Consider the following 26,213-nt stretch of genomic DNA (forward strand, 5'->3'; position numbering starts at 1 on the left):
CTACCTGCCTGGGATGAAGCCTACTTGATCATGGTGAATGAGTTTTCTGATGTGTTCTTGGATCCGATTTGCCAGTATTTTATTGAGTATTTTTGCATCAATGTCCATGAGGGATACTGGTCTGAAGTTCTCTTTCTTAGTTGTGTCTTCGTGTGGCTTGGGTATCAAGGTTATTGAAGCCTAGTAGAAAGAGTTTGGCAAAGGCCCTTCTACTTCTATTGTGTGGAATACTTTGAGAAGAATTGGTATAAGCTGTTCTTTGAATTTCTTGTAGAATTCTGCACTGAGGCCATCTGGCCCTGGGCTTTTTTTGGTTTGGAGACTTTTAATGACTGCTTCTATTTCCTTAGGGTTTATAGGTCTATTTCAATTGCTTAACTGTTCTTGATTTATTTTTGGCAAGTCTCCAAAACACCAAAGGATCCTATCGGTATTTTTTTAAAGATTTATTTATTTATTATGTAAACAATGTTCTGTCTGCATGTTTGCCTGTTCTTTATAGATGGTTGTGAGCCACCATGTGATTGCCGGGGATTAAACTCAGGATCTCTGGAAGAGCAGCCAGTGCTCTTAACCTCTGAGCCATCTCTCCAGCCCCTGCTCAGTTTTTTGTTTTTTTGTTTTTTGTTTTTTGTTTGTTTGTTTTTTTGGTTTTTTACGAGACAGGGTTTCTCTGTATTGTTTCAGAGGCTATCGGTCCAGCCTGGCCTCGAACGCACAAAGATCCACCTGCCTCTGCCTCCCGAGTGCTGGGATTAAAGGCGTGCGCCACCACCGCCCGGCTCCCTGCTCAGTGTTTTAAAGATATTAGTTGGCCAACACAAAATGAACTATATTTTTCGTTTTGTTGTAGGCTTTCTGTTTCATTTGCTTTGACTTTTTTGACTTACTAGTTTTTCTGTTTGCTTCTTTTGATTTTAATTTTTGTGTCTTTTGAATGAGAGGCAGAAAGAACATAAAACTGGTAGGAAGGAACGGGAGGGGGCTGGGGGGAGCATGTATGAAATAAAAAATATATTTTATGTACTTTATATAAAGTTTGTGTGATTATTGAGATCCAAAGTTAGAATCAATTAGGATTACTCCAGATTTTTTTGTCTCTGTTTTACTGCCTGTGTTAGTGATGATAGTAGTGGGCTTGGTTTGTTTGTTTGTTTTGTTGTTTTTCCTTCAGTTTTGTCTGTATATGGAGGTTGGGTGTGGTAGCACATGCTTTTAATCCTCGAACTTAAGAAGGAGAGGCCATAGTGTTAAGGTCAGTCTGGTCTACATTGAGAGTTCCTTGCTATCCTGAACTACAAAATAAGAACATGTCTCAAAACAAAACAACAACAATAAAACTAAGTTAGGATACATGTAGTACTTAGCAATTTTTTAAAAAATATTTATATCTGCTTTGTAATAGGAAGAAGAATTGGAAGCCCAGATTTCCTTCCTGCAAGGACAGCTGAATGATCTAGATGCCATGTGCAAGTACTGTGCAAAGGTCATGGACATGCATCTCGGTAAGTGAGCCATGCTAGCCCTGAAGCAGCAGTGATGGGATCTGTGACAACGACACTGCTGTGCACACAGTGAGTCCTCACTTCCTCACAACCCCTGTGGTAGAAGCAGTATCAGCGCCCACAGTGACTGATGAGGAACAAGCGCTTAGAAAAATGGCCCAAGAGTTCATGACAAACAAGCAGCATAGGAGTTCAAATCAGAGGAAAACAAATGTGTCTTCACGTCCTGACTGCCACCGTGCCTTTGTAGATACCTGCATCTCTCAAACCAATAGGTTGAGCTTCTGAAATCAATGGGCTTCATTGCTGAGACCCCCAGTCTGCCGTCACTCACACAGTGCTTAACTTGGTGAGGCTTTCTGTAGTTTATTAACTGTCAACCATAAGTGCAGGACCTGAGAACTGGTAACATTCTGACGACATGCAAGTCATCAGTGTGCCACATCAGGAGATCTTCTGGTATTGCGACTCTGTTTGTGGAGGTCCTAGGATTAATACTCAAGCTGGTCTCCTGGGGCATTTTGTATGACTGCCATAAATATGTGCTGCTTGCAAAATCCTCCATTGTGGATATTGTTGCTTGTTCTTAGCCCATTGGTAGTATGCTGCTCCTGGTCATATGACAAATTGCCAGCCTCACCAGCTATTGTAAGAACTCAGAGTACGTACACACACACACACACACACGAATAATATCCACATTTGCATATAACACATATGCACAAAAATAAGGAGCACTTAAGAGATAGTTTATAGAGAAATAATGTATTATATGATTAATTTTTGTTATTTAAAAAAATTTAATTTTAAAGTGTCACTGTTTGTATATTTTCTGTTTCTTAGCTACTTGAGTCTGTGATCTTTTTAGTATTTGGATTTTGGTTTTGAGCAAAGAAATCCTTGGGAGAAAGATTTACCAAAACTTGAAAAAAAAATCTTTCTGGGAAATCTCCCGGTTGTCTGCTGTGCACAGCAGCTGTGAGGCAGCTTTATGGAAGCGTGGGGATGTCCAAGCAGCCTCTGCCATGAGCCTGCTCTTCAGTTGGTGCTAACATAGCATCCTCAGGCATAGGAGGGACAACACTTGGATTAAAATGGGAAGAAAAGTCTACACCGGCTGTGAATGTCCAGCTATTGGCAACAGTGGATTTGTTTCCTGTGTACATTTCACTCTCGGACAGAATCCTGTCGTGTAGCTCTCAGCTTACTCCCCATTTAAGTAGCATGGTTGTATCTTTTAAAAGTGGGATTGAAGGGTGCTGAGAAGAGCTGCCTTCCCCAGGGCCAGAGGTGCATCCCAGCATCCATGCAAAGTAACAGTGGTTGCTTCTGTTGTAAGGAATTTTTCATCTGAAGAAAGATACCCAACTTATGCAAGTGTTATTTTAATTGCCCTAGTACCTTTTACATATAATGATTTTTAAAATTTACAATCATAAAGAAGATCAATTGGGATGACTGAAATATCTATCAGTAAGAGATTGACTGTGATAGCAATGCAGTCTATAAAGATTAAAATACTTTTTCTTCACTAACATGGATAAAGTTTAAAAAGCAGGAGACAGAATGTATTTGATATGATAATAACCATTCACAGAAGTTGCTTGGCTGAAAGAAAGATTACAAGGGGACTTTCCACAGAACCTAATCTATGCTTGAGGATAAGAGGCAGCGGCTGAGCACGTGTGGACAGCTAAAGTATGGGCTGCACTTGGAGGTCAGCCTGTAGACAGAGCAGGCCAGAGGCACCGGTGATAGGCAGGGCAGCACCTGAAAAATGAGGACCTGGTCAAGGCTCTGTTACTCAGCCCTGCTTGCCCGTGAATGTCCTTGCTGAAATGAGACAAAAAGATGAGTGTTGCCAGTTTGCTATAAGTGAGACATGACTGAAATAGGACATTCAGCAAGAGCCACTTCCTCTTTTCCTCCTGTGACTCGGGCAGCTCAGGCTTATGGAACTTAGTTTGGCCTGTCCAGTGCCCACCGCATACTAGCTGAAGATCTGGGAGCAGTGTTGTACTCCTAGTACACACTGATTTATCAAATCACACCAAAAGATGCTCAGGATTTGCTATGTTGACCCTTCCCCTAGGCTTTAAATGCGAATAACTTAATCACAACTTGGTGCCTGGACATTTTTCTGATGGCGGCCTGCTGGGACTTGGCTCTGTGTAGGACGCGGGCTGCCAAGGTAGCTGTGAGTGCCGTCTGAGAGTCCGTCCTGTTACACCAGTTCTTTCTCTGGGTTCTTAGCTCATGTTCATCACTTTCTGTCACAGTTGTCTCAAGAGAATTCCTCATTAGTCTCTGTTTTCATCATGTGTGCAGTAAGTGACTTAGCATGTCAAGTATTAATCAAGGCTGTTTTATAACTGGTAGCAGAACAAATGAAGAAAAAGCTTCTTGGAGAAAAGTTATATACTGACGTTTGTTCAAATGGCTGTCAGGCTGGTGCATCTCCTGCTCTGGAGATCAGTACTGAAGGAGGGTTTGTTTTGTCAGAGTCCTAGGACATTTTAATAACTGCATTAAAACACAAAGATACAGAATTGAAAGTGTGTGTTTGGTTAGATCTACACGTCCCCCATCAATCCCGGCTATTTCTGACATGTTTATTTCCCTGTTGCTGTTGGGACTCCCCTTCTTACTACCCTGACAGTTGAGTTGAAAGCTACTGTGCAATACTAACCTGTGGCTGAGCCCAAGGTATTTTAAAAGTTGCTAAATTTCATACACATGTACAAGTAAGTGGGCAGCCTGAACTTGTATGGTGTTGAGGAGCTGGGCAATGCATTGACTGTTCCCAGTGTATACACAGACTGTCTATTCTGCTAAACCCATGCCCCGGGCAAAGGGCTCCAAACTGAAATGCCTCTACTAGATTGTTTGGGATTTAGACCCTCATATCCAATAACAGGTGTGTCCTACTTACATTGGAAAGGTCATATGCCATGATTTAAAGGAAATGCCTTTCTGTGTCCTTGCTGACAGTGCTATAGCTCCCAGCATCACAGAACTAAAGGATGTTTGGGACTGGAGAGATGCCTCAGCAGCTATGAGCACGCCTGCTCTTGCCAAGGACCACAGTTTGCCTTCCAGCACCTACATCAAGTGACTCACATCCATCTTATTCTAGATCCAAGGGATCCAGCACCCTCTACTGGTTTTTCCAGGCAATTGCATGCATGAGAACACACACACACACACACACACCACACACATACACACGCACACACACACACGCACACACACAAATCAAATATTCTTAAGAACAATATATCATGTAAGTGCACTGTTCTGTATTTCACAGAAGATGAAAACAAAGTTCAGGAGAGCTGGAGTCTAGCCCAAGCCAATTCTGGGCCTGGGCACTCAGTTCAGTGGCTCCTTCAGATCTCCCACTGTTTGTGGAATACACCATTATTTATGCTAGAATTAGCTAGGAAGAGCAATGTTAAAAACCTATGTACTTCCCTCTATAAGAACTTTTATAAATCTTTTTTCCTGATAATTTATAAACCCAATTTTCAGTAGATGGCTGTGGAAATTATTGTGTACAAACCTTTCATCCTCATTAAGCTCGCTCTGAGTTGATCATGTCAGCATTTTGATGCCTCTCCCTCCCACTCCATCCATCTCCCTCTGAAAGAAGATTACAATAGGCCATGTCATAGCTCCCTGGCATAATATTGGCTCCTGTGTAGCAGCCCTACCAGGAACAGTCCCCTCCGATGGCCTGTGCCTACAACAAGATTTTTCCAGTGAAGTGTCTTCTTCTATACAGTACTTTTCAGGGAGTGCAAGTTCATATGCATACATATGTCTGGTTGTTCATTTTTTGGGGTTAGTTTAGCCTGTCATGACAGTGAGGTGTCTTCTAGCTTAAAGACTTAGGTAGTATACATATTTAGTGGCCGTGCCCTAGGATTTAATTAATGCCCCTCTCCTAGTTGTCAAGTTCATGGTTTTAGGCTATTCTGGCAGATGAATGCAAAGTAGACCTCGTGATTATATTTTCTGAGCCATTGCCTCTTATTTTCCAAAGACTTGCATTCTCATGGGGATTCCTTGGCGACTCTATACAGTTTCCTACTCAGCAGAATGAAATGCAGGGTCTGGCATTCTCAATTTAAGAAGGTTTTATTGTGCCATTGTTAGCAAGGAAAAGGTCTACCTCAGTTCTTTATTTGCCTTAGTAGGCCATCATGAATGGCATTCTCTTCACATACTTCTGCCACTTCTCATTCTAGAGTCAGAGATGATTTTAGTACCCTTTACTTCCTTATCTGGAAAACATCTCCTCGTCGATTCCTGGGAGGTGACAGTGAGCCCTAATGTTCACACAGCCAGCATTTCCTGTGCACCTGCTTACTGGTGGAGATGCAGGCTCTGGGAGACGTGGCTAGGGAACAGGCACAGAAGAACATTCTGTAATCAGATGGGTTGGGTGCCCTGACATAGAGACCAGAGACAAAAAGTGTGTCTTCAGCGTCACATGCCATGTCTAGACTTCAGCTCCTTTTTGGCTCTCATCTAAATGTGCAAAGAGTCTACAAGTTATATGGCTGCCCCCACCTCAGCCTGCCCCTGCCCTGCAGTGCCTGACTGTGACCCCACAACACCTCAGCCTGCCGCTGCCCTGCTGTGCACTTTCTTCATATGTCCAGTTTTTTGTTTTTGTTTTTGTTTTTTGTTTTTTGTTGTTTGGATCTGAGTTTTCCTGTGAAGACAAAAACAAAACACTTCTCTTTCCTTTTATGAGGTCTCTGTACATATAGTAGAATATTACCTTGTAGATGAGCTGTCATCTTTCCTGATCCTGAGGTTTCTTCTGTTCAGATTGAATCTTGATTAATTTTGATGGAATCCAAAGTTTTTCTTCTCCTGTGGAAACAAAGGCAAAACCTCTTTCCCAATGTAACATATATCTTGATGCTCAGACTGAGGTCATAACATCCTTGAAATACAAGTCTTCTCTGTAGCCCAGTGTCTTTCTGCAGCTGTTTGTCCTTTTTTCATTAGCATTAAGAAAGTTCAGTGTTAGTAAAGAATTATGTAATCTGTGTTTGGGGTCTTTGTTCCCCCTGGCTGTTTTTGAAATATTTCTTTTAAGGTGTGGTTAGATCATTCAACCACTGCTCGTCCTGTAGGATTGTGAGGTATACCAGTTACATGTTTTATGTTATAATATTTGAAAAACTGTTCTAATTTTCTGGAGACATATGCTGAAGCATTCAGTTTTTATTTGTGCAGGTATACCCACAACGGCCATCACCTCTAAGAGGTATGTGATAACAGAATCAGCCTTTTCAGAGCTGAGGGCAGTAGCCTATTAGAACCTGAAACAAGCCTATGTGGTGTACATATTTCAAACTACCAAATTCTGGAAAGTGAAATACATCCATTTGCCAAATTTCATTTCTGCAAACACCTTTGGGGTTACTACCTGCTGGAAATGGAGTTTGATTATAGAATGAACAGGGGGGCAGTTTCTTACTATTTCCTTAGCTTGTTGCCAAGTGATAGAAAAATCCTTTTTTAAGCCTTTGCTGTTGACATGGTGTTTCTTATGAAATTCTGAAGCTTCCAACACACTTCCTATTAATAAACGATCAATCTCCTCATTGCCTTGTGCTAGAAGACCTGGCTGACCCATATGGGATCTGATGTGTGTTATATATGTATAGGATATATGGGATCTGATGTGTGTTATATATGTATAGGATGACTTCTATTTCTGATGATTTCCTGTAATTGTAAAAACAATGAGGTTAATTATATATCATTAGGAACAAATTCTGCAGTCTCGATGTGTAAAACGACTCTTTCCGCATACTGAGAATCCATAACTGTATTGAGAGGCTCTGTAAAGTCTTTAAGTACCATGAGAGTGGCATGTAACTCTGCCTTTTGCACAGAGTTGTAAGGGCTTTGAACTACTTTACTTATATTTCCTGATTTACAACCTGCCTTACCTGACTTGTTTGCATCTGTGTAAAAACTCCAGAAATAGGCGTTTTTCTTACAATACACAGGAGTTTCCAAATTGTTTTCTTTACGAAATTGACTCTCTCTGTTTTGGGATAATTGTTACTGATCATTCCCAAAATGTCACTGAAAGCCCTTTGCCAATATTCATTATTCTTCCATAAGGAGGAAATTTCCTCATTTGTTAAAAGTACAACGATCTCTGCTGGGTCCTTCCCAGTTACTTACCTTTTAATATCAGATCAGAGATCTTATGTCTTCTGTTTTTTATTCTGTTTATGTGGCAGAAATACCCATTCTAGTATTATGTCTTCCCTCTGCATTAATATTCTAGAGGGGTATTCCCTAGATGGGAAAATAACCAAAATGCAGTCCAGTTTTGGATCCACACAGTCCACATGTGCTTCAAGTATTCTCTGTTCTACTCATTCTAATTATTTTTCAGCATCAAATGATAATATTCTAGGACTATTTAAGTCTTTGTCTCCTTTTGGGACCATTTTCAGGTGTTTTAAATCATGCCCTTCTTTTCCAATAATTGTCTGTAGATGACAAATTTCTCCTAGTAGTTTTTGAAGATCATTAAGAATCTGGTAACAATCTCCTCTGATCTGTATCTTTCATGGTCTAATTTTCTGTAGGTCTATTTTATAACCTAAATAATTAATAGAATCTCCTCTGTGTATTTTTTCTGGGGCAATTTGTAATCCCCAGCGAGATAAAGTTTACTTTACTGCTTCAAACATCTTTTCCAACATACATTCATTTGAATCAGATAGCAATATGTCATCCATATAATGATAAATTACAGATTGTGGAAATTGTTTTTTCACAAAATACTGGCATAAAGTAGCACTATTTAACATTCCTTGTGGCAACACCTTCCACTGAAATCTTCGTACTATTTGAGAATTGTATAGATGGGTACTGTGAAGGCAAATTTTTCCCTATTTTTTCTTGTAAAGGTATAGTGAAGAAGCAATCTTTTAAATCTATGACTACAATTGGAAATCCTTTAGGTATTAGTGAAGGTAGTGGCATCTCAGGCAGTAGAGAGCCCATAGGCTGAATTACCTTGGTGATAGCTCTCAGATCAGTAACCATTCTCCATTTCCCAGACTTCTTTTTGCTAACAAAAAATACAGGGTAATTCCATGGACTGGTAGATTCTTCAATATGTCTAGCATTTAGCTGTTCTTGAAGTAACTTTTCTTTCTTTCTTTCTTTCTTTCTTTCTTTTTTTTTTTTTTTTTTTTTGGTTTTTCGAGACAGGGTTTCTCTGTATTGCTTTGGAGGTTGTCCTGGAACTCGCTGTGTAGACCAGGCTGGCCTCAAACTCACAGAGATCCGCCTGCCTCTGCCTCCCAAGTGCTGGGATTAAAGGTGTGCACCACCACCGCCCGGCTCTGAACTAACTTTTCTAAATCCTCTAACTAAAGCCATTGTCCTCCCCAGACAGGTTCATCTGTTAGCCATTTTAAGGGTAGGGCTTTTGGTTCCTCTGTAGGTGTGTCACTAGCATCTTGTAACTGTAAAGCCTGTATGTTCTGTGACTGTTTACTGTAGTACCTTACAATTTTCTTTCTACCACTAACAGGTTGCTTTTGATTCATATCTGACACAGGAGAAATGTTAATCTGGGTGTTCCATTGCTGTAACAAATCATGACCTCAGAGATTCATAGCAATACGTGAGACATATGGCCTCAATCTTCCTCTCTGTCCTACTGGACCAATACATTATACACATCTTGTATTTTGTTTGACTTGAGATAGGATCCTGATTCCTAAAAATTGGACGTTTACAACTTGTAAAGGCCATTTTTTTTTTGGTCACAATTCCTGAGTTATAATAGAAATATCCTCTCCTGTGTCAAGCAAGCCTTCCAGAATAATGTTATTTACCTGTACTTTTACTTTTGGTCTCCTGTCATTGATAAAAGTCTGCCAAAATACACATTTTTCATTTCCTCTAGTATTGACTATTTCATCCTTAATAACTAATGTGTCATCCACAGTGCCATTAGTCTTTACAATAGACAGTGGATCTTCTAATTGTCCTGAGAGAAATCTTTCTCTACAGTGACTGGAAATGTCTGGAGCACTTCTGATATGAGGGCCTTCGAGAGGCCCCTTGAGGAGTTTCCCGTCATCAACTGTCCAATCTCTGTTGAGACTTGTTTTCTTTTCTAGTAAGTGGTCCATTTTAGAGAAAGTCCTATGGGCGGCTGTGTTGAGAAATGTCGTATAGATAACCTCTTAGGTTTGATGGGGGATGTCCTTGTATGTGTGTGTGTGTGTGTGTGTGTGTGTGTGTGTGTGTGTTTCTCTTATTGATTGATGAATAAAACACTGTCTGGCTAATGAGGCAGGACTAGGATCAGGAGATTTCTTGGAAAGATAGACAGAGAGAGCCCACCAGACACAGTCACCATGTAGTCAGCAAAGGAGTAACAGGTCTGGACATTCTCCGGTAAGCCAGGACCTCATGGAAATACATAGATTAATAGAAATGGGTTAATAATTGAGACAGAGATAGGCCCAGCCATCATTCAACAGTTTTATAATTAATATGCATCTCTGAGTGTTTCTTTGGGGCTGAGAATGATGGCAGGACCTGGCAGAACAAGAAAAGTCTCCAGGAACTTTATTTATAAGTTATTTAATTGCAGTTTCTCTATTTATTTCCAGGTGACCTGCCTAGTGAAATCACTCACTATTACTGTAGTTTAAAGTCTAATAATGTTTCTTTTATGAAATTGGGTCTTCCTGTATTTGGTGCACATATGTTTAGTATTATAATATCCTGCTACTGGATTTTCCTTAAATGAATATAATGTGTGCTCCCTTGCCTTTTCTGACTAATTTTGACGTCTATTTTGTCAGATACACATACTTATTTCTTTGTTCCATTTGTTTGGAATACTTTTCTTCATCCTTTTAGCCTAAGGTGGTTTAAGTGTAGGTCATGAGATGTGTTTCTTGGAGGTAGCAAACAATTAATCCTATTTTCTGGCCAAGCAGTTAATCTATTTCTGTTTATTGGGGAGTTAAAATAATTCACATTGTTTTCAATGTGTACTAATTCCTTTCTTTTTCTTTTGTAGTTTTCAGTTAGAACTCTTTGGTAAAGATTTTTTTAATTTTACATACAGGAGTGTTTGCTTGTATTCATGTCTCTGCATGTGTGTGCATGGTGTCCAGAGTGCAGAAGGGGATGTCAGACCTCCGGAAAATGGGGTTACAGATGTGAGCAGCCATGTTGAGTGCTAGGAATTGAATCCAGGTCTTTTTGCAAGAACAGACATCTCTACATTAAATCATCTCTGCAGCCCCTACTAGACCTCTCTTGATTTAGCATTCCAGAATTACTTGTTCCTTGTGTGTTTGACCTGTTTTTCAGACATATGCATTCTTTCCAATAGCTTGTGTAGAAGTAGGTTAGTGGTCATAAAGTCCATAAATCTGTTTTTCTCATATAAAATTTCCTTTCTCCTTCTATTATGGCTGACTGGTAATTTTTTTTGGGCATAATATTCTGTACAGGAATCTGTGGACTTTCATAATTTGTAAAACTTCAGTCCATTCTTTATGATTTTCAATTTCTCCAATGAAAAATCTGGTATGATTCTGATGGACCTTCCTTTGTATATGAGCTGATCTTAGTCTCATGCTGTTTTCACTGTCCTTTGTCTGTTTTGTGCATTAGTATTTGGGCTATTACATGACACAAGGAGTTTCTTTCCTGGCCCTGTGTGTTTGGTTTTCTGTAAGCCTCTTGGAGCTGGATAGACACTTTAGATTAGGAACCTTTCTTTTGATCATGTTGCCAGGGACTCATCTCCTTCTACTGTAACGGTTTTCCGTGTGTTAGGTCCACAATTCCTACATGTTTTATTCTTGTTTATTTGTTGCTGTTGTTGGTTTTTGTTTGTTTTTGACTGAGTGAGCCAGTTCCTCTGCCTTCAAGACTGGATATTCTCTGTGCCACTTGATCTAGTCAAGTGACACAGAGAATATCCAGGTGAGGCATCCTTCTAATTTTTGTTTTGTTTGATTTTTGATTCCTGAATTTTTCAAGTTTCATTTCATTTTGGCTTGATTTCAGAGATTCTATTTCTTTATTATATTCTACTATCATATCTTGAGTTATTTTTATTATTTCATTAAATATTTGTGTGTTGTGATCCTCATTTTAGCATTAATTCATATTCTCTTTGAGTTCTTCCACCCTGTTTTTTATTGCTATTCTAAATTCATTGTCTCGTGCATCATCTAAGTTGCTTTTCTCAAGGGACATTACTATGGAAATACTAGCTTTTGGTATAGTCTTGTTTTGGTTATTCATGATTGTATATTTAAGATGGTACTGTCATATCTCTAAGCCCAGGAGACCTTTCATCGATCCAGAAAATTCTCAGAAGCCACTTTTCAGGGGGCCACGGGGAATCTTGGGACTTCTCTCGGGCAGGGCTGCCGTGGGGTTGGTGGTGCAAGCCCAGGACCCCTGCCTAAGAGGAGAGGTGGGGAGGCCCTGGGAGACAAGGGTTAATGAAGTCCCAGGTGCACATCTTATGAACTTTTCTGGAGAGGGGTGGTGCTCAGGACTGGAGAGCAGGTGGAGTTGACCAGTGTGGGCAGCAAGGAAGCGTGGATTTTGTGTGGCATGGGTTCAGTTGGTGAAAGACGTCTACATTCCCTGCCTAGAGATGGGGAGGGTTAGGTGCTGAACAGAGGTGGATGGGATTGAAAGTGTGAGTTAACCCTTCCTAGGTGAAGGGGCTTCCAGAAAGAGCTTTAGAAGGCAGACATGAAGCATGTGTCGCTAGGACAGGTCGCAAGGGTGAGTGGAATGCTGCCATTGGGTCCAGCACCTCTTCCTAGAGAGAGAGTGAGTCCACAGGTTGCAGGATGAGTGGAACTAGTGACTTGGGCCTAGTGTCTGCTTTGAGAAGGGTCCAAGTATGGATGAAATAGTCAGACAGGACAGGGTTGGTGGTGGGAGTCGGGCCGCCTGTCTGGGCGTGGGGTAAGGACTTTCAGTATGGGGTAGATAGGGTTGGTGGTGGGAGTTGGGTCTCTCTACCTGAAAAGGGGGATGGCAGAAGGGGAGGCACACATGGCCATGTGTTCCTCAGGCAGGTCACAAGGGAAGAACACAGTGTTTCAAGAATTATAGGTTGGATATTTTATAAGGCCATGGTAGTCAGAGAACTTAAAAGTTGAAGGACTGTGGAACTTATTTAAAGGGGCCTCAAAGCTTGTTGGTCTGCCTCGCAGCATCTTGTGTGAAATGTGTTCTCATTGTGTCTTCCTGGCACACAGTACCCCGTACATCACACTGCAGTGTGTCAGTAATGGTCAGCACTGGTTTGGCTGGTCCCTTAGGTCATATCTGAAGGTCCGTAGGTCCTTAGGTCCCTCAAGAACAGAAGCATTCTCTTTAAAGACACTGGGCTCAAGCAAGCTGGCTCCATGGGCAGTGATATGTAAGGTCTCAGTGCCATGGGTTTGTCCTCTTAGCACTAACAGTCCACTGAATGGCAGCATGGCTTATTCCTGCAGATCACCAAGTTTATTATTTTTGTCATGCAGGGGACTTGATCATTGGCAGGGCATAGGCTAAGCGCCATTGGGCTGTGGGGTGGTGAAGAAAGCTCATGGAAGAACTCTTCATTCCAGACATGGGACAAGGACTCCAGATTTCCAGCCAGACCATAAGTCAGTGAGAGGCTCCCCAGTGTCTCACTGGGCCACCACCTGTCACTGTCAGCCCATTAAGGAAGTGCAGGGGTAGACCGGCTTGTAGGATGTGCTGCCCCCCAGGTCCCCTTCTAAAGCTGTGTGGCAACCAGAAAGTTTTACACAGAGCATTTGTTATAAAATGTCACTTTTCTGTTTTCAGTAAATATTCAGGATGTGGTGTTACAAGAGAATTTGGAAAAAGAAGATCAAATCCTGGTTTCCTTGGCAGGGTTAAAACAGGTATGTGTGTTCCACAGGCCAGCACTGGGCCCCTCAGGAGAGGCTTACTTACAACATATAGGGCCATAAGAGCCATGGCCTCTCTACTCTCTCAGGTAGAGTTCCGTCCGAGTCCGTACCTCCTCATGCTCCTTACTCCTAGGGCTCCGTCTCACTGGCCCAAATGGTTTCCATTCCCCCACCACTGCCCCCTACTCCCTCTTCCTACAAGGCCCACTGTGTTTACCTCACCACCATATCAGGTTTGCTGGTTTATCTGTTGGAGCACAGAGCACAGTCACCACTTTCAGTGGGCCCTTAAGGACCCCATTTACCCAACCCTGGCAGACCTAGGCAAGATGCAGTGTCAGTGAAAAGCAACGTGCGTCTGAGTCTGAACGGGTGGGGGGGGTGAACAGTCATCACGGCGGGTACCTGTTTGTGAACATGCTCAGACTTTAACCCGCCATTAGTAAATCCAGGCCTTTAAAACAGCTGGATTTTTACCAGTTTCTCATAGTAAGATGCTGGCGTTCATACTACAGTGTTCCCTACTTCATCCATGGGATATATCCCAAGACCCTTCCAAGGATGCTTAAAATCATGGATTTTCCCCGCATTGAGCATATGCTGTATTTTCCCTACACATACTCACCTAAACGCAGGTTTAGCAACTAGACACGGCCAGGGATTAACAACAGTAACTAAGAATGGAGTGACTGTAACAACATAATGTAATAATGTGTGTGTGTTCTCGCTCAAGATCACTTACTGCATTTCTCCTCTCGCAATGGTGTGAAGTGATGCAGTCCTCCCTGACGAGGTACAGTGAGCTGACGGCTACTGTAACGTAGAACTTGGCTCCCGTGTGGAAGGGAGTTGTGTGGTGCTGCACAGTGCGTGGCATGGGAAATCTGGACAAGGGCTGACTCCCATCCTAGCTCCTCTGCAAGTTGTCTTGCTAGAGGAGCAAGAGATTTCGCCATACTACTCCGACTGGCACATGGCTTAAAACTTAGGACCTATTCTTTCTAAAAGTTCAGTGACTGAAGATAACTAGAGCTACAAACAAAAGTATTACTATAGGAAAACAGGTCAAAGACAAGTCTTCCTCAATTGTATGGCACACTTAACTAGCATTTAGCACAAGCGTTTATCTTCTTGTTATTCTCCTCTCCTTTGAAATAGATCAAAGACATTCTGAAAGGTTCCCTGCGCTTCAACCAGAGTCAGCTGGAGGCTGGAGAAAACGAGCAGATTACCATCGCCGACGACCACTACTGCTCCAGTGGCCAGGACCAGAGCAGCCAAGCTCCTAGGTCCTGCAAGCAGGTACAGGAGCTTCGCAAACACTCATGAGAGTGGGCTTTCATGAAGTTAACCTGAGTTCTTCAAGTTCTGAGCAAGGCAACCCTGTCAAAGTACTTCCGCTGTGAGAATTCAGAGTGAGCCCTGGTTGTGCACCATTTTCCTAGTGGTGACAAGGATACTAGTGTCTCTGAGAGCTGCACCATATAAACCTGAGTGTGGCAGCACTGGCCTGAGCCTCCGGCCACCCTGGGAGATGACAGTCAGGGATGTGCTTCCAGCTCCTTGTCCCGTCCTGCTAACGCTGGGAGTCTCATTATTGACTGCCTGCTAAGACAAGGGGTCAGCGAGTGTCCCCTGGGAAAGGCAGAGGACAGCCTATGGAATTTACCACCACATACAGCTGTCTCTGTGACATTTGGGTCTTTCTTTCTGCTTTGGTTTGTTGTTGTTTGTTTTTAACAACTCTTGAAGTCCATGGAGCACCTGGGTTTGCGAGCCATGGCTGCTGATGTCTCAGCCAGCACCCTCTGTGAGTCGTCCTAACGGGATGCTCTGGCTACAGGGGGCTTGGGCTGCCTGTGTGCTCCACCCACCCCCTTACCAGTAGCAGAACAAGAAAGGCACAAAGGCTGGCTGCCAGGTGCCCTGTACCCGTGGGAAGCCTGTGCTCCTCCAAGTGGCCAGCAAAAAGCAGTTGTTTATGCCCAACTTACATTTATTTTTTAAAAGTTATTACATATTTATTTTGTAATATACATATGAAGGCCAAAGGACAGCTTTGGTTCACCCCTACTGTGTGATTCCAAGCCATCAAATTCAGACCTGCTGGCACATGCCTTTGCCTTCTGACCCACCTTGATGACTCCCTGCAACCTGTAGTTTAAAGTTCTGATGAGTTTGTATGATTGCTTGACATAGGACTTCACTATATAGCCTAGGCCAGCCACAAACACGAGGTCCTCCTGCCTCATGCTCCCAAGTGCAGGGATCATAGGCATGTGCCATCAAGACTGGTGTTCCCATGACATTCCTTGAGTCAGCTTAGGAAGTTCACCCTTAAAAAGTGAACCTTAGCAAAACCCCTGCACTGGAATGGGAGTTGTTGTTTTCAGTTTTAAGGGTCTCCTCAGCTGGCAGAGCTCTAGCTGACTTGTGAAGGTTTTTGAAATGGTCATAGAGCTGTATGAGTGCATTTTTACTCATAGAAGCACAATGTCTGCTTTTTAATTTGATAAGTCACTCTAAACTTTCCTTCCCCGCACAGACGTAAACATTGGTGCACACAGACCCATCAGCTACTTTTAATTGGCAGTTTTAAAATTAAAATGATTCTTTTGTTCTTGATCATGTAAAAAATACTGCAGAACAAAAATCTTTAAAGGACACTAACCATTTGCTGCACTTAAAATGTCTCTGCTGTGGTAAGCCAGGGTCTGGCCTTGCTAGTTTTCAAGTTGTAAGGACCTGTAGAACTAAGTATGTTGGCCCCTTGGTAAATGCAAAGCCAGAAACCACAATAGAGATGCCCCCGACTGTTTCTTAGGGGCAACATGGGAATTTGAGCACATGGAAGGAGTCATTTCCAAAGCAGACAAGTCTCTCCTTTTCCTCCACCCACTTAGATGTGTGTATGCTCTTCAGGGGGTGTCCTGTCAGAGCGCATAGGTCCCTAACAGATTTTTAGTTGAACTCTGAATTTCAGCCCCAGGTCTCCTGGATTAGCTCAAACCAGGGTCCTTGAGAAGGATGGTCCTTGTAGCATCTCAAAGGGGTCTGTTTTAGACTCCCGTAAAGAATGGGAGTGGTGTCGGCCACAGCTCAGCTCAAGTGACCCTGAGCTTACAATTGGCCCTTATAGTCTTGCCGAGTAACTAAGGTCTCCATGCTGTACCAGGAAACCTCAGCTACTGTCTCTGAAAGAAAAGCAAGAACAGGATAAAAGCAGTCCTGTAGAAGTCTTCCTGTGGCCTCTCTGCTCTTTGTGTTGGGCAGAGGGAGGCATCTATCCTCCTGTACGAGTCCTCACAGAAACCAGCAGACACACGAGTCCAGCTTGTCTGTGCAGATAGCCTGCCCCTGCCTGCACCACCCTCACCCGTGGGACTCAGTGTGAATGAGGTTTGGTTTGCAGCTGCTTCTGAGACTTCACCTGTCTCTCTGAGCCTAGGGCCAAGACTCTAAGGTGGCTGCAGACTCTGGGACAGGGCCAAGGCCACAGCTGTGTGTTTCCCTTGTCAGTCTTTCCCGTGTCCTCTGCAGCACCTTCTCAGGGACGCTACTGCCTAGAGCAGACTCACAGCCCCTTCCACACTTCATTTCCTGTTGCTGGCACAGAAGCCTCTGCTTCCAGACTGGACAGTTTTCCTAATTCCAGTGCCCAACTCAGGGGTTTTCTTGAGCCCTTTGAAAAGCTGAAGTTCTCGAGGGCAAGCGGTATTGCTTCAGTGGGCCTATGGGAAGAGACCACTGTGCACCCAACCTAGAGAGAACTCTTCGTATATTTTTATTATTTTTTATTTTGTATACCAACCACAGTTTCCCCTCACTTCTCTCCTCCCATTCTCTGCCCCACCTCCTTTCTGCCCTCCCCCATCCACTCCTCAGAAAGGGTAAGGCCTCTCATGGGAGTCAACAAAGCCTGGCATATTAAGTTGAGGCAGGACCAAGTCCCCCCAACCCCCCCCAATCAAGGCTGAACAAGGCATCCCACCATAGGGAATAGGTTCCAAAATGCCAGCTCATGCGTTAGGGACAGATCATACTGCTAGGTCCCACTGCTAGGTGCCCCAGAACAGTCCAAGCTACACAACTGTCACCCATATCCAGAGGGCCTAGGTGGGTCCCATGCAGACTCTCCAGCTGTTGGTCCAGAGTTCACAAGATCAGGTCAGCTGTCTCTTAACCACAGACTGTCCCTTCCCACACAGGGCTTCTCTGGTGTCCAGCAGGGGCCTTCTCTCTGCAGAGGCTTCTTGCATGTGGACAACAGTGTAGCCATGCACAAATACTGTTTATGATCCAGGAAGCAATAGAACTGAGCTGCATATCCGTCATGGTTTCAGCTCTGCACCCATCTGGCACTGTGCCACCTGCCAGCCCCCTGTGCGCTGCTCTGGGTCTCCAGAGCACTGGAGAGCTCGTGTGGGGTGATCACTGTTAGTCGCTGCCCAGAGTCGTTTCTGATGCTGTTCTTTTTTTTAACCTCTGATTAAGCATGATGTCCATCCTTGAAACATAATATGCAATGGCTTACAGAGACTGTCTGACCCTCGCTCTTGTAGAGGACAGAGCATCTGAGTTAACACACCCACTGTCACCCCTGTCTTTCCATGACTACACAACACATCACATATTTAGGTCTGGCAGACCTAAAGCAAAAGCATTCAGCTCCTTAAGCTTCATAAAACTCGATTGCACTGTCTGTCCCACTGAAAGAAGTCAGTCTCTTTTACATGTGGGAGTCTGTGAGTAACTCAAGCGTGAGACTCCACACCCAGGACTCCCACCGCTGCTGCTGGGTTTGTAGAGGCTGACTGGCCCACTGCCTGCACTTGTCAGCTAAGGCTGTGTCCTTGGGATGTTTTAAAGCTCCATGCACTCCTGTGTCTTTGAACACCTGCACTTTCTCCTTAGAGACCGTTAGCCCTTTCCAGATGTTTTAACTGAGTCCCCGTAGACGGGCTTGCAGTTAGGATAGTATGGTCTACATATTGTGGCAACGTTCTAATTCTCAAGTCTTTGCCCAGGATTTCTCTAAAAATGGTACTGGACTTTTTAAATCCCGGTGGAAGCACTGTCTAGAAGTTTTTGTTGTGTCTGCCTGCTCATTTAAAATAACAATTCCTAGGGCCCAGAATCTAGTAGGATGCAAGAAGAAAGTCTTTTAAATCCAGAACTATGGAGTGCTTTCTGTCCCAAGAAAGTTCATAGGGATCAGGAACTACAGTACACATGCTCTGCACAGCTTCTTTTATTGCTGAAAAGCCCTATACAAACCTCCCCTCCACACCTGGTACCTTAACTGCCAGAGGCCCGCAGGGTGTTCCTAAAGGCTGCCTGAGAAGCCTCTCCGGCACAGGCCAATTGGAGCTGTGGACTCGCTGCCCTTGAGGCCAGCTCCTACTTTGCTGTAGCAAACTCTGGAAGTCATTGTGGTGCTGAGGACTGGTCCTGCTTTGTCTTGTAAACAGACCTCAGGCTTGACCTAAGGTAGTGCATTTTCAGGGAAAGTTTGCAGGTCTGCTGGCCCTTATGGAGTACCATGAGCTCGGTTCCATGAGCCCTGGGAACCAGTGTATTCACCCTTTTCTGAGGAGGAATTGTTCTATTGACCTGGCACTCAGGATTGAGTGGTTCAGACATTTTAACCCACTTCTCAGGTTGGAGACTTGTGGCTCCTTTCCCTTGTCCTGTTACTCCTTTATGTTGCATTCATGCCTGGACAGAGTGCCTCATTAGCAGGCAGCAGAACCCGTGGCTCAGCGTTGAGCAGACATGTCTTCTCCTCCATCGCTGCATCTGGTTTGCACTAAAGGGAGCTCATGGTCTTGTACTCACCTTCTGCAAGAAGCTGATGGACTTGTCCTCTGGCCGCCCTCTAAGGGAACAGCCCCTGCCTCATGGCAGAGGAGGCAGGTACAGACCCTGTGCCAGCATGCTGAGGTTAAGTGTCCCTCCTGGTGCTAGATGGTCTTGGCAAGATTATAACTTTGCTAGCTAACTTTATTTTTCCTATACAGAGTCTCACTGTGTAGACCAAGTTACTTTCCAAGTTCTTGGATTAAAAGTGTGAGCTAACACACCCAGCTAACCCCAAACCTTTACATGTGTCTATATGATTAGTCTCTGTCAGCTAAAACAATAAAAATCTACTTAACATTTTGTAAAGAGGAAAGTAATTGTGGATTAAATCAGTGCTATGTGTTTTCCACTGAACTTTGCTTTTCTAGATTTTCCTGTTTTTGGTTTTTTTTTTTTTGATTTACTATTTATTGCTGGTACCTACCAGTTACCACCATTGCTCCAGGAGACCCACGCGTGTGCACCCAAGATTAGCTAAGTGTGAGGTAGTAAAATGGCTCCTGATGCAGTAGGTCAGGTTTGAAAGCTGGCTTTGTGAGTCTGCGGATGCCACCCCGCCTTACTGTGAGCATGAGGCAGGAGGCAGAGCCTCACCCTGTCTCTTACATGCGAGACTTAAGCTTACAGGGGGCTCACGTGAGGCTGGTACCAGGCTGGCGCCCGTGGTCTGGTGGCCAGATCCTGGGCCTGGCCCTCCTGCAGCATGGATACTGCCTTTCCTTGCAGCTTGTTGAACAGGAGCTTGCATTCCATCTCGTGGGAGGCAAGAGTTTGGTTTCTGAGGGCTCGCAAGGCAGCCCCGGCTCAGCACCAGAGCCTTGGAGCAGTTGAACCAATCACCCATCTTTCCAAATGGGGTGCGGGGTGAGGTGACCACCTGGCCTTCCCAGCCACCCTGCTCCCAAGCTGCTGTACAGTGTTGTCCTCACTGCGGTCACCATCCTTCTCTGGTTTTACTTCACAGGCCTCGTCAGCAACACCAGGGTGCACTGCTGGAGAGACCTCAGATGACTTCATCCTGGTTTCCAAAGAAGACGAGGGGCGGGGTGCCAGGGGGCCCTTGTCAGGCCAGGCCCAGCCCCTCCTCACCCTCAGAAGCGCATCTGGGAAGAGCAGCATGTCAGCCTGCTCCCCGCTGGTGTTCTCAGACCCGCTGATGGGCCCAGCCTCAGCCTCCTCCAGCAACCCCAGCTCCAGCCCTGATGACGACAGCAGCAAGGACTCTGGCTTCACCATCGTAAGCCCCTTGGACATCTGAACACAGGGACTCCACTGGTGGAGACCCTGCTGGACCACCGTTTCTTTCCCAGCATGCATTTGGCATTGGCACAACCCACTGGAACCCTTTGGAAAGAGGCTCCCTCCTTCAATGAACTGTGTCCAGGTCACCTGGCCTGGGACCCTTGCTCTGACTTAGAAGCTAGGTCAGGCACACCCACTGTCAGACACAACCAAGCCACCTGTCTTCCATCCCCTCCCCCCAGCCGCTCTGTCAGCCACACTTAGGAGGAGAGGGGGACTGAGCCTGTGGAGATCTGGCGGCCAGCCTCACTCCTGACTGGGGTTTCAAATTAGAACCCAGACCCTGCTCTGACATGAGTACATTTCCTGGGCCACCAGTGATCCTCCCAGAACAACAGCATTTCACCTTCTAGAATCTCCACAGCCAGGAAGGGAGGCAGCTGTAACCTAAGGTGGTCTGTTAAACTGTTAAATAAGGAGGGAAATCTCCTTCACACCACCCAGGCCCAGGCCGCCACCTCCTAAAGAACATTCCAGGTCCCAGAGGACACAGGGCTCCCTCAACCCTTTCCCACTCCGGGCACGCAGGCATTGCAAGGACAGGTCTGCTGTCCCCAGGCCCACCCTGGGCTGGCAGAGGCGTGGCGTCTCTCCTGCTGGCAGGGTACAGAGCGGTGTCAGGCTTGCCTTTCCTGCAAGAAGGGCTTTCTGGGACCAGGCAGGCATTCTGCCGGGGGCAGTGGGCATTGTTGGCATTGTTACATCCGCCTTCTGTCCCTCTCCTCAGGACAGCAGAGTCCCTGAGCAGTGTCCCTCCCCTCCATGGCAGACAAGTATGTTAATGTCATGATGCTCACTCTGTCTTGGAAAATGGGACACTCAGGTCATCCATATGAGGATTTCTCCTTAGCCGTACTAGACAGCGGGGCTGATGGCTCACACAGTGGCAAGGCTCAGGGGCCTGGTGACAAGTCCTCTCAGCACTCTGAGGAGGACTAGTTCCATGTAGACACTGTTAGAAGCAGGGCCATCACACATCCATCCCCTGAGGGAAGGTTGCCATCAGCCACTTCACAGAAGGCCTGACTTAAGTATCAACTCATCCCCCCAGGCCTGGGACAGTGACTTAAGTATCAACTCATCCCTCCAGGCCTGGGACAGTGACTTAAGTATCAACTCATCCCCCCAGGCCTGGGACAGTGACTTAAGTATCAACTCATCCCCCCAGGCCTGGGACAGTGACTTAAGTATCAACTCATCCCCCCAGGCCTGGGACAGTGACTTAAGTATCAACTCATCCCTCCAGGCCTGGGACAGTGACTTAAATATCAACTCATCCCCCCAGGCCTGGGACAGTGCTGGCCATGTGTATCTCAGCTAAGGCACTGTCCCAACATTCCCTTTGCTTTGAGAATACAGGTCGTAGCTGAGTGTTACTGGTTATCCACAGGGCCAAGAAGAAGACAGACTGATTCCTTGCCATTTGAATGGGCATTTCATAGTCCTTAACCTGCCTGCCCTGCCCGTGCCCCCACCCCCATCCTGTGCTTGCATGGGTGCCACATGAGCGCTCCTGGGTTCACACAGGCGTCTCTGTGGTCCCCAGTCAGCCGCTCTCTGCTTGGAAGGAACAGGACTGGGGAGTGCTGTCTCCTCTAAGTGATGTCATTCTTCCTTGTTGAGCGTCACTTCCCTTTCTGTCGCCTTCGCTGGTGTGGAGCGAGTTCCTTCCCTGCTACTGTATCAGGTATTTCTGTCTGATTCACATTGTAAAGCCCTGGATATATGGGACTCTTTTCTTTAACCACAGGGTAATCATCTGTTTTAATTGCTCTCATTTTGATCATAGCAGCTAAATACAGTTTTATATATATGCCAAGCCTAGACTAAGCCCCATTGTCATCTACTTGTTATACATGTCTGTGTTTCATGCAGTCCTCTCTGATCAGATTGGAATTGAGAGTTAAGTCATGCCTGTGTAGAGCCAGACACTGGTGGCGCACACCTTTAGTCCCAGCACTCGGGAGGCAGAGGCCGGTGGATCTCTGTGAGTTTGAGGCCAGCCTGGTCTACAAGAGCTAGTTCCAGGACAGCCTCCAAAGCCACAGGGAAACCCTGTCTTGAAAAACCAAAAAGAAAAAGAAAAAGACATACCTGTGTGCTACACAGAGTGTCAAAGACTGGACTTGTCTTACAGGTGTGCCAAGGCCATGCAGCCTTCCCGACTTAGTTTGCCAAAGACGACCTTCGGTAACTGCAGCTTGTAAAGAAATGACCACACTGCCAAATGAGCACAACTCTAGAACACTGTGAGCTGCCTCCTCTTGTGGGTTGAGACTCAGCACCAGGTCGGCTGTGCTGGACAAGCCTGCCAGTGCTGCCTTTAGAGTCAGAGCTGAGCAGATGCAAGCGCTCTCCTAGCTACACCCTGCCACTGACGACGCGGTTTGCTTTTTGTCTTCTAAGAGCTCTCAGTGGCCACCAAAGGATAAAGTGAGGAGCACCTGAGGCCCTTCATCAGTTACTTCTGTCTCCTCCCTCCCCCACCCCCAACACAGCCCTGGCCTCTGCCTTTATCCGGAGCAGGGGCTGCTGGGAAACGGGAGCCTGGAGAAGAGGCTGTGGAGAACTGTCAAGCCTTTTCACTGCTCAGATGGCTTCCTCCATGCTAGGCTGTCTTGTAAGAAGTAGCAAGTTCGTGTGGTTAATGGAGCCTCAGCGGTACCTGGTGTCCTCACGAGGCTTCTTGCTGGGGCTCAGACTGATGCAGGGAATGACTCCTCCTGTGGTAGTGACCCCATGTGGTCTCATAAAGGACCATTTAGAACTGGGCGAACACCTACTTCTTCCAAGAACTTGGCTCTGAGATCAGGCAAGCAGGGGAGCACCTGGCCAGGTAGGGCTGGTGCTAGCCATGGCTCGGCCACCTGCCCGTCCTTCCTCTGCAACATGGGCACAGCCTCCCGAGATTGCTTCCTTACCTACAAGATACCACCGTGCTGGTCCACATTGGCCGGCCCAGCGAAGCTTACACAGGTTAAGGCATTTGAAGCACAGCCATGAGTGGGTGGCAGAGCCATTCCAGGGCTGAGTGTGGTTCTGGAAGTGCCCTTGAGGGAAGAAGCACTTAGCATCTTAAATGACGCATGGGAAGGACAAGGGGGGGGTGGGACTGGTAGTTTCAATGAAGCCAGGGCACCAGCAAGTGAGCAGTCACTTGGCACATACTTCAGCCCATCTCAGAAGCTTCAGGGTCACAGCCTAACCAGCTAGTATCACAGCAGCCAAAAGCCATCACAGGGGTCCAGGGACTAGCTCAGCCCAAACTTCTCCAGCTAATAATGGTCACGTGTGCGCCAGAAGCGCCTCACCCTCCCCAACTGACCAGTGTTACAGGAACTTCTACCTACTCAGCTCTGCCCGAGGGCTTCACTCGGAGGATCTGGGGTTTGAACCCCACTCCTATCTTGGGGACATCCTAGACCAGTACTGGCTGTTTGCCTTGTGTTAGGCTTGTTTTGCTGGCCCCTTCCCTGGTGAGCTTCCTCTCCCAACTCTACTCTTCCTGCTTCCAAACTAAAGGTTGATCTTGGTTTGAAGGGAGAGGCCAAGGGAGGAAGCCAAGGTAGCAATGCTTGAAGCTGTCAGGCAGGGCGGGGCTGCCCAGGACACAGGAACCATCCAAAGCCAGGGCAGCCCCTCTACAGGTGAGTTTTGGCCAGCTGGTCCCTATGGAGTTGCTTCTGGCACTCCCAAGTGGAACACTTTGACTCTGGAATTTGCATCTGCCAGCCAACCTCAATGCTGAACACATATGTTGTGAGATGGACTTGGGAACAGACAACTCCCTATATGGAGGGCTCTTTTCACATCTGCCCGTATGTGTCTACAGAAATATGACTGGATACCCACCAAGGGTGAGGCTGCCTGTGTGCTGAAGAGACAAAACATCCCCTGAAAATTCCAGAGGAGTGGGAGAGACATGTCTGTCTGCATCAGGGAGAGCCACCCAAAGGTGAAAATTCCAGAGGCGCGGGAGAGACATGTCTGCATTAGGGAGGGCCACCCAAAGGTGAAGGAAGACCAGATTAAGGCCTCCATCTAGCCTGCAGGAGGGGCAGGAGTGTGGCATAGGCCAGTCACCTGACCCCTGCAGCGAGCAGGCCTACTTCCTGCTCAGGAAATGCTAGGCACTGGTTGCAGGGTAGCTTCATGGCAGCTACAGAGGTGGTATTCCCCCACGGGCACTTGCTGTAAGGGACTCTTCACTGAGGACTCAAACATTCAGTGACACCCAGACCACAGTGGCCATGGGAACCCAGTGTCAGAATTCTGGCTGTAGTTAAGAAAACTGAGGGGAGGTGGTGGTAGCGGTGCACACCTTTAATCCCAGCACTCTAGAGGCAGAGGCAGGAGAATCTCTGTGAGTTCAAAGCCAGCCTGGTCTACAAAGCGAGTTCCAGAACAGCCAGGGCAGTTACAAAGAGAAACCCTGTCTAGAAAAAATCTAGGGGAAGAGGCTGCAGTGGGCGACATCTTCCTACCACAGGATTAGGACAATTAAGACCACCATGCAGAGATGGCCAGCCATTCAGCTCAACCTTCCCTCAGTGTCCGTGGCCCTCAACATGGCAGAGACAGCTCCTGCCTCCTTGTTCCTATCCTTGACCCGCGGCCACTCAGCTGCCCAAGCCAAGCCCTGCTGTCCAATTCATAGCCTCCCTGTCCTCCAAGTAGCTCATTGTAAATATCTGCTGTATGTGGCCAGTGGCCTGACACCTCTAGGTCCCCAGTTATATCACAGGCAGAGTAACTGGAGGTGGAGGAGGTTTTGAGCTCTGCGGAAGGGTGGCGATGTAGTGGTATCTTTCTCCCGCCCAAACGAGCAGCACTCATGTCTGAGCTGTCCTGAGGCCACAGGTCTTTCCCAGCCTTCCCTCCCGCAGTGTGTATTCATATCCAGGTCAGCAGTCACCGTGAAAAGATGCGTCCCCAGGTTTTGGGGACTTGCAGTCTAACCAGCGAGATGTAGCACTCAACAGATGCGCAAATGGGCCAGGCAGCGATGATGGGGCAGGAAGTCCACTGCTCTAGCAGGAGCTTAGCACAGGCCTGAGGCTGGGACAGAACCCAGAGTTGGGAGATGTTAGTGTCTGTCAGCCCTGTCTGCCTGCCTCGGTCACCCTGAGATGCCAGGGCAGTGTCCCAGTTAAGAGGGACACTGGATATCTCAAACCTCCTTTCCCCATCTGTTTGGGGTGGGTGCTTAAGTCCCAGCCCTGTGGCAGTGCTGTCATTACACCTGGCTGTCACCCCGTAGCTGACTGGGCGGGTGCTGTGTGGCTGTCTTAGACAGTGTGCTCAGCCCTCAGGCCCACAGCTGCTCAGTGAGGCCTGGGATGCCCGCAGCCCTGGGCTCCACGTTCTGCAGCACCCACACGGCAGCTCATAACTAACTCCAGGGCCAGGGGACCTGACACGTTCACACTGACACAAATGCCAGCGAAACACCAATGCTCATAAACTAACAATGAGCCGAAGCAGCTGTTCCGGAGGCTGCATCAGGTACAACAGGCCCTGCTTCTGGGCCTGTGTTCCAGTGCCTGGGGATCGCCTGGGAAGT

At 46.2% G+C, this 26,213-nt stretch overlaps 1 protein-coding gene across 8 annotated transcripts in view; it reads left to right on the forward strand.

The window, feature by feature from the left end:
- Tbc1d5 (TBC1 domain family member 5) overlaps positions 1–22,474 on the forward strand; it is a 424,656-nt gene extending 402,182 nt beyond the window's left edge. For all 8 annotated transcript variants that reach the window (XM_040729178.1, XM_040729183.1, XM_040729179.1 and 5 more), the window contains 4 exons: positions 1,406–1,505; positions 13,398–13,477; positions 14,645–14,788; positions 20,313–22,474. In XM_040729178.1, coding sequence (XP_040585112.1) covers positions 1,406–1,505; positions 13,398–13,477; positions 14,645–14,788; positions 20,313–20,606 — 618 coding nt within the window. In that variant the 3' untranslated portion in view covers positions 20,607–22,474. The remainder of the gene's footprint in view (positions 1–1,405; positions 1,506–13,397; positions 13,478–14,644; positions 14,789–20,312) is intronic.
- The last annotated feature ends 3,739 nt before the right edge of the window (positions 22,475–26,213 follow it).

The sequence above is a fragment of the Mesocricetus auratus genome, unplaced genomic scaffold, assembly GCF_017639785.1.
Source record: "Mesocricetus auratus isolate SY011 unplaced genomic scaffold, BCM_Maur_2.0 Super-Scaffold_100021, whole genome shotgun sequence".
In the NCBI taxonomy this organism is placed as follows: domain Eukaryota; kingdom Metazoa; phylum Chordata; class Mammalia; order Rodentia; family Cricetidae; genus Mesocricetus; species Mesocricetus auratus.